Source organism: Acanthopagrus latus, chromosome 12, assembly GCF_904848185.1.
Source record: "Acanthopagrus latus isolate v.2019 chromosome 12, fAcaLat1.1, whole genome shotgun sequence".
NCBI lineage: Eukaryota > Metazoa > Chordata > Actinopteri > Spariformes > Sparidae > Acanthopagrus > Acanthopagrus latus.
In genome coordinates this window covers 5,827,044-5,841,495 of record NC_051050.1, presented here as the reverse complement: position 1 = coordinate 5,841,495, position 14,452 = coordinate 5,827,044, and the positions used below count along the sequence as shown (strand labels likewise).

Below are 14,452 nucleotides of genomic sequence, written 5' to 3'. Positions count from 1 at the left end.
TGAACCAGGAGCAAAATGATCAACATCTCATTGAAAAGAGGCTGGAACCACTTCTATCTGGACAGAAGCAATGCATTTTTTGTTTTCATTTAATCATCTTTCTCAGTGGACAGATTACTTAACTAGTATGAAGAAATTTTCACCTCACATTCAGTGTGCATTTCTTTATTTCAGATTTCCTTTGTTGCAGTGATTTACAATGATTTGCATCTGAGAAAAGCATCTAATTCTCACATCTGAGAAGCTGAAACAAGCCAGCATTTTTGTTTGTTAAATGTCAATTAATGTCAAACTACTACTCAATTAGCCAAACAATTTCAAACCAAACATAGGCCTCAGTGTGTGTGCCTAACACACACACCTTTTTAAACTAACAGCACTGAACAGATGAATGCAGGGAGCACCCCTGTTTCTGGCTGCTGCTGCTGTTGCTATGAGACTACTGAAAATCCACGGGAAGCGCAGCACGCTTCTGCTTAAAGCTGAAATATGATTAACTTGTGATGCTGAGGACGTGAGCTCTGTGAACATGCTAAGCTCTCACTGCTGATGGAAACATGCAGCAGCACGTCTGCGTTCAAGAAATAATGACTTAGAGGCCTGAGGAGCAGAGAGAGGTGGCTGACAACCTAATCTGGCAGCACAAATAAAACATTCCAATCAACTTTTTCTCAAACAACCATTTCCAGTTACCTTGCTTCAGTAGTTTTTTTGGAAAGAGTTAGGGGTTTGACAAGTCTTTGACTTGAAAAAACAAAGACTAAGTCACTGCAATAGAAAATCAAGAAAAAATAACAGACATTTACAGGTTCTGGCTTCTCTCCCTTCTTGTGAGGATTTGCTGCTCTCTCTGTGTTATACACCATTATACACTGAATATCTTTGGGTTTTGGACAAAATGAGCAATTTAAAAATGTTCCTTTCAGCTATTTTCCCTATTTCATAGACTAAATTATACATCAACGCTACACTGCAGTGTACTGTAGTACTAAATATAATAACTATAAGGGATAATTATGAAGCACCACATAGGCTCAATTATTATCAGTTGATCTGTCTTTCTCTAACAAGTTATGGAACTCAAAATTTGGAAAACTGTTGCTGATGTTCCTGTTTTTTTTTTTCAATTTGAGTATATTCACTTTGGAAGCATTACAATACAGATGCAGAGATGATAGGCAAGGACAGAAGAAGGATGAGATGAACTAAGTGCCTCAACTGGAGAGTGTTGCATCTTTTTTCCCAGAAACAGAGAGCAGAAGAATGCCTGCTACAGACATGAGCATCAGACAAAAAAGAAACATATGTTGAAGAGACATGCTTGCAGACAGACTTAACATGCACGCAAGGAGATACACCATGATGAGATCCCAGGAGAGGGTGAAAGAAAGATCATCGAAAAGAGAGCATAAAGCCTGAAGACACAGCATAAAACTGGAGACAGCAGGGTAACAGGGACAGCTGTCACTGTGAGGGGAAGACGTGTTCATTCGGAAGGAAGGTTAACTAGCAGCACCATCAGCGGCAAAGTAGTGGGAGGGGAAAATAAAAAAATAGAGATGGAGGGGGAAAAAAAGCTAGCCTTGCTCTCAAGTGCACTGCCCCTCTCTCTGTGTCTTTGTTCATGTCTTTCTCTGTTGATTCAGAAAAACGAGTTCTATTTGCAGGAGCGACCACGTCAGACCCAGACATTTTCAAACTGGGGCAAGGGCAGGGCTTCTTTAAACGTGATTCACTTAGACAGCTGTGCATGCACTGCAACCACTCACATTAAGTCTGCATGCTAAAAGGTGGCCAGTAGCTGCCATAGGGACTACCTGAGGATTGTTGAGCTGTGTAACTGACTCCCATTTCACCAGTATACAAGTCTCACATATAATCATTGAATAAATGTGCCAGGTAACAAAGCTACTTTAATTTGGACAGTTCCAAGTCCATATTATAAATCTGTCCAGTGTTCACTCTAATCGCAAAAGAGGAAGTCAGGTGAAGAAGTAAAAAGAGCAATAGGGAGGTGAACGGGTGGATAGTTGGGGGAAGCAAACAGGTCTTTCGTGGAGAATGTTGTTTGTGTCCTATTCCAAGAGTCAGCGGTGAGTTATTTTTAACTTTGTAACGTCATTAACCTACTTCACATCAGCTCTCCAGTGAAGGTAACTTAAACAAGTAATATACTGTGAATAAGGTTTTTATTTTGACTCCCAAACACAATGTTTCCTAAACCTAACTAAGTAGTTGTAAAGCATAAACCTAACCAAACAGCAACACAACAGAGGTCTGCCTGTCACTGGTACATTGCAATAGTCATGTTATTTCAGGAAGAGTGATATATGCCCTTTTGGTCGTTGGCAACTGAACTGTTTGGTTATTAAGGTATGAGAAAGCATTTAAGCTAACAGTAAATATTGTGTCAAAAGTAATGGACAAAATAAAATCTTGACCTGATGAAGGTGCTATGAAAAATTAAGGGATCACCAAAGTTAATAGTTTTCATCCTGAGGGGAACACGAATGTCTAAACCAAATTTCATGGCAAACCATTAAACAGCTGTTGAGCCATTTAAATCTGAACCAAATATGTCAAACTGATGGTGGCATCAGAGGAAAAATAAGGGGATTACTATCATTGGAGGTATTCATCCTCTGGATGCCATGAATGTTGGTACCTGGCAGTAAATCGAAATGCTATCTTTTACCAGTCATCCAGCAGGCCTGGAATATTAAAATAATCACTCTGGGTTATTTGCTAGATGTTTGTAAAGTCCACTGTATGAGTTTATGGCAGGCCAGAGCAGTGTCTGGTAGAGTCTGCAGGAACACTGGTTTGGTCCTGGGCAAATATTTTTTTATTTCATGTCAACTGTAAACATCTGTAAGACGATGTATGCAACCTGGTGCTGGATAGTAGGTACAAGATATTTACATCTTTGGTTTGCACTGGGAACTGCTGGTGTAACACGAACTTTTTCCAAAGTCGTAAATGGGGTTTTACCAATCTTTAGCAGCAAGATATTCGACTTTCTTCACCAATTAGTCTCTAACTGGAGTTTGGTGCTTGGCAGGTAGCCTACAGGGGTTATCAGAGCTTGTTACTGAAAACAGGTTAGTGAGAGAACTAAAGCTTCCGTAAAGTGTAAACAGGAGCTAAAAGAGTCTAAAAATCTCAGTCAAGAGTTACTTTTCTGTTAGACCCTTTACATGATATATGCTGATTTGTTGCAATATTAATAAAAAGCACATCACTGCAGCTACCAAACAAATGTGGAATATGGACCAAAAACATGACCTCCTTGGCTGAAATAATAAATAAGTTGGAATTTCTTTTCTATACATTTCAAACAGCAGCTGATGCTTTCATTTTTATATTTGTATTATCTCCCTAAGATGATTTGGAGGAGCTTAGTCAAACATTGTTTTCCTCGGCTCTCTGATCTATTTTTATCTATCAGTGTTAGATGGCCTTCCAGTAAACAATCTGTGAGTGTACAACAAACCTTCCCAGTGCAGGACAAGAACACAGAGCTTCACAGACAAACAGAAAGAACAACACAACAGCAGGCCAGAAGATAGCGACTGTGACACACTGACAGAAGCCAGAGAATGTTTGACAGGTGGGAGCAGGGAACCAGCAGTGACTGCAAAAGGGAGTAGGACGGAGGAGGAGGGAGTAATTCTACCTTATAGGCGACTCGGGGGGGACATTTCTTTCCCAAACCTAGTGGAGGGGACATGTCGCGAAGCATCTCGTACATATCACGGTAAGTCATGCGGCCACTTTCCAGGGGAAAGATGAAGATGAAGATTTCCCAGGTGAGGTGGTGTTGGGATGAAAAGGGGTAGGGGGAGTTACATCATACAGAAAGTGGCAGAATCCAAGAAGAGAGAATGGGAGGGGAAAAGAGAGGAAAACACAGAAATCCTTGTTAATAAGATTTCCAGGATATCATGATCTGGAATGCCATCCTCGCTGGATTGAAAGATTCAGGAATGGATCCCAGAGGAGGAAAGGGGGGAAGATGCTCCTGAGGATTCCCTGTGCAGAGATGCTGGATGGAGGGATCCTGGTGGAAGATGGAAGGGCAGCATTTTATGTTAAAGGATTATTCCCCTGAAAATGTTGCTTTTGATGTTCAAACATTCACCACATGTAGGCTTGAAAGGTGGCTCTAATGGCAATCCAGTCTCACAGCACAAAATGTATTAAATAGAAACTTCTAAGACCACTCCTGTGAAATTCTCCAACTCTTTGCCAGTGCCCTCTAGAAGTGGATTATTCAGCAGGAGAGGTTTGAGAATTTATCTGTGAAAGTTTTGATGCTTTTGTCCTTCTGCTTTGCTATGACAATTGTCCTTCCTAAAGCAGCAGCTACAAACTTCTCAGAGCCACCTTGCAAGGGAGGTTATTACTTCAGGGTCAAAAAGCAGATTTTTAGTGGAATATCCCTTTAAGATACCCTCTGTTTCAGCATGCTAAAAGGCATTAGCAGTAACCAAAGTGGAAACAAAGCACACAATGCTCACTCCTCACTACCCACTCTTCTTTCACTCCTGTGCTTAGAAGCAGGGAAAATATCTTAGACATCTCATGTGATGCCTTTTGTTTGAGCCTGACTTGTGGCATTGTTTCCTGCACTCGCCATGGTTACCTGCCAGCTGGTTAGTGGAGGATCGATGTGTGTTTGTATGCATGTGTGGTCGGGTCATTCTCTGCCACCGCAGGGAATATAAACAGACATTTACAGTTTGAAAACCACCATAGTCCCTTTGAAAACAAAAGGACTGTGTGGGAGTGCAAACCTTATAAGCCACCCTGTTAGGGCACTTCTTCCCCAGGCCCAGGGGAGGCGAGATAAAACGTAACAATTTGTACATATCCTGATAGCATATCCTCCCGCTGAAAAAGATAACACATGTTCAAGAGGTTAGGTCACAGCTTATTACATTACATCTATCTGCACTAATGTGGTATCAGTTAGTGGGAATTAACAGTGAGATAAATATTCAACAAGTTGCAGCATGAAGTGCACAATACACTTATCTTTTTTTAAACTTTTCTGACTAAATCTGTAAGTTCAGTTGGTGTTTATTGAGACTATTATATCTGAACATTTCATCTCTTTTTTCATACTTAGATAGAGACAGAAAGTTTGGCACATGGACTCCGGCCCATGAGTGTTTACTCTGCATTTTCTTTTTTTCTTTTTGCTCATCACATCATTCACAACTATAACAGCTACTTCAACTTACAGCTAATCAGATATCTCAGATATATATCATATTTATTCATAATTATACATATTACATGTACTATACTGTATGATAGTATGTATACACATTTATATTACCGAGCATCGGGTTAAATTATCCTCCTCAATCATCAATCTTGATCATATCTGTGTATTTGAAAGGTGAATAGAGTGACCTGCTATAACAAGTAAAATTCCCCGGTTAGATATCAATAAAGTTTGAACTCTTCTCTTATCCCACAACTAGACCTCAGGGTTGAAGAAAGGATTTTACAAATACTGATGTCAATGCTTGATTTGTTTGAATATAAAATGAAATGTATAACATTTTGTTTCAAATATTTAGATACTTCATATTTTACTTTAATGACTGAGGTCTAAATCTCAGGAGTTCTGCTTAAGAAATACTACATTTTTTATGTTCATCTCGAAGCAGTTACAGTGTGTTAGACCATGGATTAAATTTACGCTGGAATATCCCTTTAATCACCCCAAATCCTGTACAGTGGACCATCAATTTAAATCAAAATGGTCTGCTCCTAAATGAAAACAAGTAAAAACTGAAAACTATTAGCTTTGGAAATAATCCTTGCTGCAACAAGACATAAAGATGAGTTAACGCAGTGAAAATAAAACGGAGGTTGCTGAAGGTACTTCTCCAAGAGCAGCTAATACATATTCAGAGGAATAAATAATAATTCCTCCCCCGCAATGACTGTCAGGAGATGGCAATTTCATATTTCCCATCTCACACCTTTCTCCAAGTCCTGACTCACTGACAAGGCTCCGATGAAGCCTTCTTTAAAACTTAATGAGCCTTACGTAATCTGAAACAGATTACGCCTCACGCTGTCTCACTCAGAACTTGTATTGTGCCGTAGTGAAATTAAACAGTGCTGTTGTGAGGGGCAGAAAGGGCGCTGACATAAACCTATATTCTCCTATTGGATGAATAGAAATAGTTTATCTTTGCACCAAAGTGAGAGACTGAGGAGCTTTGGAGCCGGCTAAGTGGACACCAAGCGTAACGCTGGATTTACATGTATCATTCAAGCCAACAGGGGGCTCATCACCAGCCTCAGCCAGCTATGAGCTCAAGCTTGTCATTCACTGCCACTGTTAAGATGGGATTTTTCCAGTTCCACATCATAGTCTTGCTGGAACTCCTGTTTCCTATCCTACCTTCCTTTACAAAACAAACACACCCTCCTTTAAAACTAGCTGTACAGGTCAGAGATCAGATGAAGCACTTACCAGGCAGCGGGGTCATACTCTGCCCATACTCTGATGAATTCATCAAGGTGATGAGGCCCCAGGATGGAGGCGTCTCTTGTCAGATACTCAAAGTTGTCCATGATGACAGCGACAAATAGGTTCAACATCTAGTAAAGGGAGTGTTTAAAAGAAAAAACAACACACATCAGTTAAGAGTTAAGAGTTAAGAGTCCCAGTTAAGAACCAGTTCCAAATTGTCAGATTTATTGAAATCATGTTCATGACTGCGTCATGGCAGAGAGGTGTGGCTTTGTTTCGCGAAGAACAGTGCCAACGCCTGATAAATGATCCTTTCAAGTCAGGGTGGAAACACCAATAATATGTTATAACCATCTTTCGCCACAACATGGGCTCCAATTCCACAAATGTGGCCTTCATGAAAGCACACAGAAATTCTGTCACCAGAATGAATATCATGTTCTAATTATATTAGCACACCTTTAACTCAGATTCATGAATTTATCAGTTACTATTTGATTGTTTCAAAAAATGCACATTCATAAAAATATGTTACTTGACTGACAACTGTTACTCTTACATAACCAGGAGCTCATTAGCATTTTCTTCCCATTGTTCTCTTTGTTCTCTCTAACTGTCAGCATTTTCTGAGCTGTGCTTGATACAAGAAGGCCTTGTTTACTTTAAACCACAAACAAGGTCTTCTCACAGCAGGAAACATGACTACTTTTGGATTCAGGTGCGCAGAAAATCTGGCTGGAAATAAGTTTAAACCAATCTGCTCTTTTCACGAAGCTGGGTATTTTTTGATCACTAAAAAAGATGATAAGCACTAGTTAAAATGATCTACATTTGATGCAGTTCAACAAGTTCGAACTAGTAGTAACGAGGCAAACACATATATTGAACTGTTGAATTTCTATCTGTGAGAACACACAGTATGAGACCAGATGGAAGGGCCCTCTAATTTCTTTCATACTGACCAGAAAGGAGCAGAGGAAGATGAAGGACACAAAGTAAAAGTAGGCAAAGTCACTTCCACACTCCTTCCCAGCATTTCCTGAGAGCTTCTCACACGGCCGGTTACTGAGACAGGCTAACATGATCTCATGCCAAGCCTCGCCTGTCGCACTCCTGAAAGCACACAAACACAGTAAACGTACACACATGTACACAAAGTGAATAGAAACGCTTCTCATCAGTGGAAGAAGCAGCTGTAGGTATTCTCAGAATACAGAAGCAGGATTACCTGAAGAGAAGTGTCAAGGCCTGGAAGAAGGTCTGGAAGTTGTTGTGGTGATTTATTGCAGACTCCTCCATCAGCTCGATGTTTCCAAACACCTGAGGCAGCAGGAGAGCAGCTGGTTGAATGTTTGTTTGCAAGTGATTGCATTCTGTTTGTGTTACAGGTAACAGTATCCCAACTTTTTTAGAATCTGGGTTGTTAACAGGACAATTTTTACAAATGTGCTGGAACAAACACATTCCAAACTTAGAATAGCTTTGCTAAATGTCTGCAGGCTGAACAAAAATTATGCCAGCTAGTTAGCAAAGCTTGTAAGCCAAGTCAAGTAGCAAGTCATAATAAGCAGTAGGTAGGCTAACTCTGTCTAAAGGTAAAATGTACCTCCTACCTACACATCTAAAGCTCTGGTTGCCTGGCAACCACAGGTTGATGATAAAACTCCAAGGAGTCAGAGCTCCTGGCCAAGAATAAATCCCACGCACAACCTACTGTAAAACCACAAATCAGAAGTTTCAGCTTTTTCTTCATGTCAAACATGATAATGAGCTTGGGTGCTGGTTACCTTAAGACAATGCCAGGCTAGCTGTTTCCCACTGCTTCCAGTCTTAATGCTAAGCTAAGCTAATTGGTTCCTTGTTGTAGCTTTTAATTTAACAGGCAAATATGAGAGAAGAATCAATCTTTTTTTCAAAAACTCCTTTATGAAACGAAGTAACCAGGCATCATAATCTGAGCTCTGCTCATCACAGTTTACATCATGGCTTCAGAAAAGCTGTTTCTCATTGTTTGATGAAACACTTACGTCTATCAGTTAAATGACCTATCATAAATCAGGGCTACGCCTACATAAAAGCACTTGGGGGATAAACTAAATGATACTTTAACTACACACTACCATGCTACCCTATTATTGTCTGGTTTCGGGACATTTTACAATGCATTATTTCCCTCCCATAAAATGAATTGTGTTTGTAATTCTGCCTGATTTGACCACAGTTCAGGTCACCAGACTCCATGTGCTACTACTTTACCTTACTTTAAGGTTTAGTGAGACAAAGCAGGTCGCACCGCCCGCAGAGAGCTGCAGTGTTGGTGTGTCAGGATTTTGAGTTCATAAGACATCCTCACATTCTTGGAGGCATCTATCACTGAATCATTAAATCCTGACTTCGTCTGAGTCCAACTGGCAGTGTCACGACTCACCTGCATTCCAATGATGGCATAGATGAAGAACAGCATGGCAATGAGCAGGCACACATATGGCAGGGCCTGAAAACAAACATAAACACAGGTTAAAGTCAATCAGAGCACAAACACATACGTGGTGCAACAGATTCACATGCAAATATTCCTCGATCCCATACATCCTTGTACACACAGCCTCTCTTTTGACCTCTCCGTTATTCTCTGCAAACACACTCACAAATCTGATCCTCCACAGAGGACTATTACCCTTGTAAGATTTTACAGTCTTATTTAAAGACTTGAGCAGTCAACCTGACCTGCAGGGTCAATTCTTCTAAGCAGCTATTTATATCGCTGCAAGGAGGAGGCGAACATTTGTTGTAATTAAATAGCTACCTTTTAACACTCTGCAGATACTGTCCATTTTCATTGGGCTTAAAAGCTCTCACCACTGACATTAAACCGGCTATAAATTCCCCCGGCTGCAGCCCTGTGCTCCGCATTTAACTCAACTTGTCCCAGGGGAATTATACAAAACACCGGCAATGTGTGAGAATTCAAACCACTGTCTGCTGAGAGCTTCGGCCTAAAGAATAAATCTTCATCTTAATTCCTTTATTCTTTTTCATGTGTGTCTCGATTTCTTTTGTCCTTTTTTTGAAAAACAATTCTTATGTTTTGAAATGTGCTCCATAAATCAAGTTTGCTTTTACCAATTCTTATTATGTCCTAAGAGAACATGCTACTAGTCTGTGTATTTAGTTCACTGTGTGTGTTAACTCACCTTGAAGGACTGAACAAAGGTCCACAGCAGGATGCGGATGGTGTAGCCCTGCCGCAGCAACTTAATGAGACGAGCCGCTCTGAACAGCCTCAGGAAACTCAGGTTGATCATCTTGTCCTGGGAGAGAAAACAGAGACTCTGTTTTTGGGATTGTAACACAGCCAGGATTTAAAGAGTCACTATGTCACTCTTCACAAATTTTTCATTCTGAAATAAAAAAGTTAAATTCATCAGCAATACAATATTAGTAGTACACCTGAGGCTTTTGCTGCTATAGCCTAACTTGATCTGGTGTGAAAAATAACTTCTGGTGGTTAATACTAGCTATCTTTATGTAGATATTGCTGTGGAAGTAACCTAACTGAGAAAGTTCATCGACTCTTTATAACTTTTCTTTGCTTATGCCACTTTTGATTACACCAGATGCCAATGTTCAGTTCATTTACACAGCCTCCTGTTAAATGAATGTCATATCATGTTCTGCATCTCAAATCGAAGTGGAGGGGACAGAGATATGCAGTTAGAAGATGATGAAAATTACAGGCAAAAGTTGACCACAAAACAAGAGACTCTGATTTTTCCATTTGACTGCTGTTCCAAGCAGCACAGATAACAAGGGCTATATAACTTCTATAAAAAAAAACCTGTGCTTATATTATTGACTTTAAGTGTCTGCTTTAATCATCAAAAAACACATTTTCTCATACTGTTGCAGCACCTCTATTCACCTTCTGTCTGAACGCACCTTTGAAGTACCTGTCTCTTAAGGACTCCCTCTTAAAAAGCCCAGTTTGATTCTGTTCTGATAGGTCAGCTTCTTACAAGCCTGTGCTTTACCACCCACCGTGTTTCTGCATCAGCTATGCCAGTGTTTTTGCAACCACGGCCAAGCAGGGAGCGTGGCTGAGAAGAAGACTGTATAGTCGCGACATCAAGTCCTGATGGCTCATTTGATGGCAGAATGTATTAATACAGGCTGTGAGCATTTGTCTGTAGACTGAGCTTTTTTATATACTTTCACAGTATTTAAATAGCACGTAGAACCTGTTTTATAATCAAACAGGATGGATGGGAATCTTATTTTCTACAATATAGGACCTTCAAAGTTAAAGGATTAAGTTGTTGCCCTTGTTCTGCAAGAAATGTCAGTCCGACAAAATTATTATTCTTCATGTCTTACAAATATAACTGGTACAAAACATGCCAGTGGGCTGAGATCATGTAATCTATTTTCAATACAAACCAATTCAAACCAGTTCAAGGATTTTGTAAAAAATGTGCACTGATCTGTTCTTAGTTCATGATCTTGATGCAAACCAAAGACACTTGGCTTATTTTAACAATAAACTACCTTGTTATGGTGAACAATTTTTTGCAGAGTACATTATCGCGTCAGATCTTTTCCAACTGAAAGTACTGTAGATGACTGTGTCGTTGTTAAAACACATGTTCAATATACCTTTATATTTTCCATCATATCACAAGTATTCAGTACTGTAGGTAGCAAACAACACACACTGACTGGGGAATTGACAAAATCAGCGGCCAACAAGAAAAGCCACTTACCGTCTAGAGGTGTCAGATGTGACAGAGGGGGCAGAGTGAGGGCACAGGTGCCAGGAGAGACACAGCAGAAGATGGAAACAGCAAATAAGACAAAAAAGACAAAGAAGGAAAGCAAGAGAGAAGAGACAGAACAGAAGACTAATGATCACATGAAAAGAAAGTCACAGACAGAGAAGAGCCCGACTTTGCCACAAAGAAAGCAGCATTACTCTGCCTCAGCCCTCCATCTCCACTATCAGACAGTGTTATCCATTTTTCATCAGTTCTAATTCAACAAAGTGTAGCTGCAACACTGATCCTCCTGCTGGCCTGCCGCTACCTTTGTTTTATGTATTGATTTTCATGATTTCATTTATTTCCTTTAGATTAGAGGACTGAGACAGTGAGAGCAAAGCAAAGCATGATTTCTACATATTTTTTAAGCTGAAGTAGTTTGTTCAGATTGTTTAAAAAAGTATCTTAAAAATTACAAATTACATAAAAAATAAAAAAAATAATAATTTAGTCACTAAACTGGTATTGTATCTGTTCCTATAATCAGCTGTGATGACTTGCTGCTTTTCTGTTTTTACATATTTATGATTTGAACATTTTTGAACTGCTGTTCAAAACAACATCGGCTTTGGCTCTGACAATTGTGATGGGCATTTTTACTTCTTACTAACGTTTAATAGAGTAAAATAATTCAAGAACTGCTAAAAAAAAAACAGGATGAACAAAACGTATAATTTAAGGAAAATCCTCATTGTCAACCTTAAGTACAGTTAATATTTTCCCCACATGAGCTAAGGGTTTGCATATGGACTACTTATAAACTTCTACTTTCCCTTGTACTCCCACACTTTCTTTTATATAAAATTCCAGGATTCAAGGACTTTCAAGGCAATTATAGCGAAGTTTAAGACACAGGCCAAGGTTAAATACAGTCACATCAGTGAGATTTTTTTTTATATATAAATGAGCAGTACACTAGTACACTTTACACACTGGACAATCAACAATTAAACAGAGAGAGAGGGGCTTGAATCTGTGATCACTTGTCAGCTGTGTGTAGTATTACAGTAAAGGCAGAAAAAATGACAGGAGACACATGCAGACAATATAAGACAATATATTATAAGACATATCAAAATAACTTTTGTTTCTTTTCTTGCACAAAATATATAAATTCAAGCACTTTAATGACCCATGTCTACTTATACCTTTTCTCAAAAACTTTCAAAGCCTTGATTTATTCACCCTCAAATTCACAAACTGTTTTTCCATCATCACAGTTCCTCTGACTGAGTAAATCTACTTCCTGTGTCATAGCATGCTGCTTCGCGACAGTGCAACCTCAGCAGATGCGCGCATACAGTGAACCCTGATACTAATGTACATGAGACATACAAGAGACTGTTATCATGGCACTCAGAGGGGCCCATGATTGCTGCAGGTCTCACCTTAATCTCTGTGACCAAGATGTCTGTGATGCTTCCGAGCACTGTCACAAAGTCAAACACATTCCAGGCTGCCTTCAGGTAGTTCTGAAATACAAACGACGCATAGAGAGGTCAGGCAATTCATTTAAACTGTAAAATGTTCAGCTTCTTTGGTGCAGTTGCTTAAACATAATGGGATAATGTTCAAACTCTAACTACATATATATATATATATATATATATATATATATATATATATATATATATATATATATATATATATATATATATATATATATATATATATATATCTCCAAAGGAATAAATTGAGCAATTGTTGCAGATTAGATACAGATAAATCCCTGTATTTCAGATTTAGGTTCAATCAAAAGAATCTTTGTTGACATATTTCTGTAAATTTCAATAGAACAAACACAAAAAATCTAAGAAAGAAAGAAAGAAAAACACATACAAGAAAGTAATACAAGCACAACAAAACACAAAATGTAGACATGTAGACGTCTCCTTGGGCACACAAATCTATATGTGAAAAAACACAAATGCTGACACAGTCTCCTATATAAACAAAGTGCTTAGCTGTTGCCTGCAGCCTACATCCTATCAGACTGGTCAATCATCTAGGTCCCGAGGCCAGAGGCTGCTGCCAGGCCGTGCAGCTGCAGTCTGAAGAGATGCAGCAGCTGAGTGTTTATACCAGCAGATGCAAGCCCATCCATCTGGGCTTAACAGCTAAACAGGTGGAGGCAAGTGGTGTGTGAGAAAAGCTATTTAATAAATGGGCCTCGTAAATGGAACGGAGCCAGAGATGAAATGCCTCGCTGCAGGCTAGACGGCCCCATGTTGGGGAAAATGTATTCTTCCTAAGCACTCTTCCGTGCATCCCTTCTTTTGTCAGAATGTTCACCCTCCTAATTCCTGGATTTGGGACTTTACACCTTTTACTTTTACTGCTTAATGACATGTCATACATCATCTGCTAAAACATTTATGCTCTTTTGTGTACCATAACATCACACTCCTTTAAAACATCCTTCCACTAAGGGCGCACTCACATTATAATCTACACCATGCCCAAGCAAGTTTGACCCACGAAGTCCAGTTTGTTTGACTAGTGTGAGCATTCCGTACTGTGGTCAAGAACGGTACACGTCCTTGGAGCTGGCACAGTAGGAAGAGGTGTGCTTTGGCACAGTATAGGTGGTCATGCACAAGCAGAAGCATGGGTGCACAACGTGTATAATCATGTGTGCTGCGTAAACAAAAAATCCGGGAATGTGACAGGGCCGTCTACGACCAAAATGAAACAAAGTAAGCAAACTACTAACAAATAAGTTAGTAAAGTTAGTTATGCTCCCTGTGTTGTGCCTTTCTATTGTGTTTTGTCCGTGTTTTGATGTGATGACGTATGTAAAAGAGGTTACTGTGCTCAGACCTGGTTGCAGCCGGAGCAATATGAGTGCAGGACAGTGGCGGACTGGGGAAGAGCGACGATCATGGTTCAGCATGGTGCGGAGCAACTGGGCCAAGTGTGAGTGCACCCTAAGTTTGACTTTGTGGCAGATTCTTCTTTAGAAATGCCCTCTAAATGCTGACATTAATGACCACAGATCTCACGATTGTAAATTGTTGTTTTGACATGTTTAAGGACAACACTCTCAACAATTACTGAGCAATATTAGCAGTGTTGAATGCAGAAGTCACCCTCAGTCTGATATTTTCTGGCTTATTTGCATATCCAAAGGGAGATTTTT

General features: G+C 39.6%; 1 protein-coding gene across 3 annotated transcripts in view; it reads right to left on the bottom strand.

Annotated features, from left to right (window-relative positions):
- cacna1bb (calcium channel, voltage-dependent, N type, alpha 1B subunit, b) overlaps positions 1-14,452 on the bottom strand; it is a 165,583-nt gene that overhangs the window by 17,681 nt on the left and 133,450 nt on the right. For all 3 annotated transcript variants that reach the window (XM_037116898.1, XM_037116899.1, XM_037116900.1), the window contains 7 exons: positions 12,702-12,785; positions 9,694-9,810; positions 8,928-8,993; positions 7,728-7,819; positions 7,462-7,612; positions 6,500-6,627; positions 3,677-3,773 (listed from right to left, as the gene is read on the bottom strand). In XM_037116898.1, the coding sequence (XP_036972793.1) occupies positions 3,677-3,773; positions 6,500-6,627; positions 7,462-7,612; positions 7,728-7,819; positions 8,928-8,993; positions 9,694-9,810; positions 12,702-12,785 (735 nt within the window). The remainder of the gene's footprint in view (positions 1-3,676; positions 3,774-6,499; positions 6,628-7,461; positions 7,613-7,727; positions 7,820-8,927; positions 8,994-9,693; positions 9,811-12,701; positions 12,786-14,452) is intronic.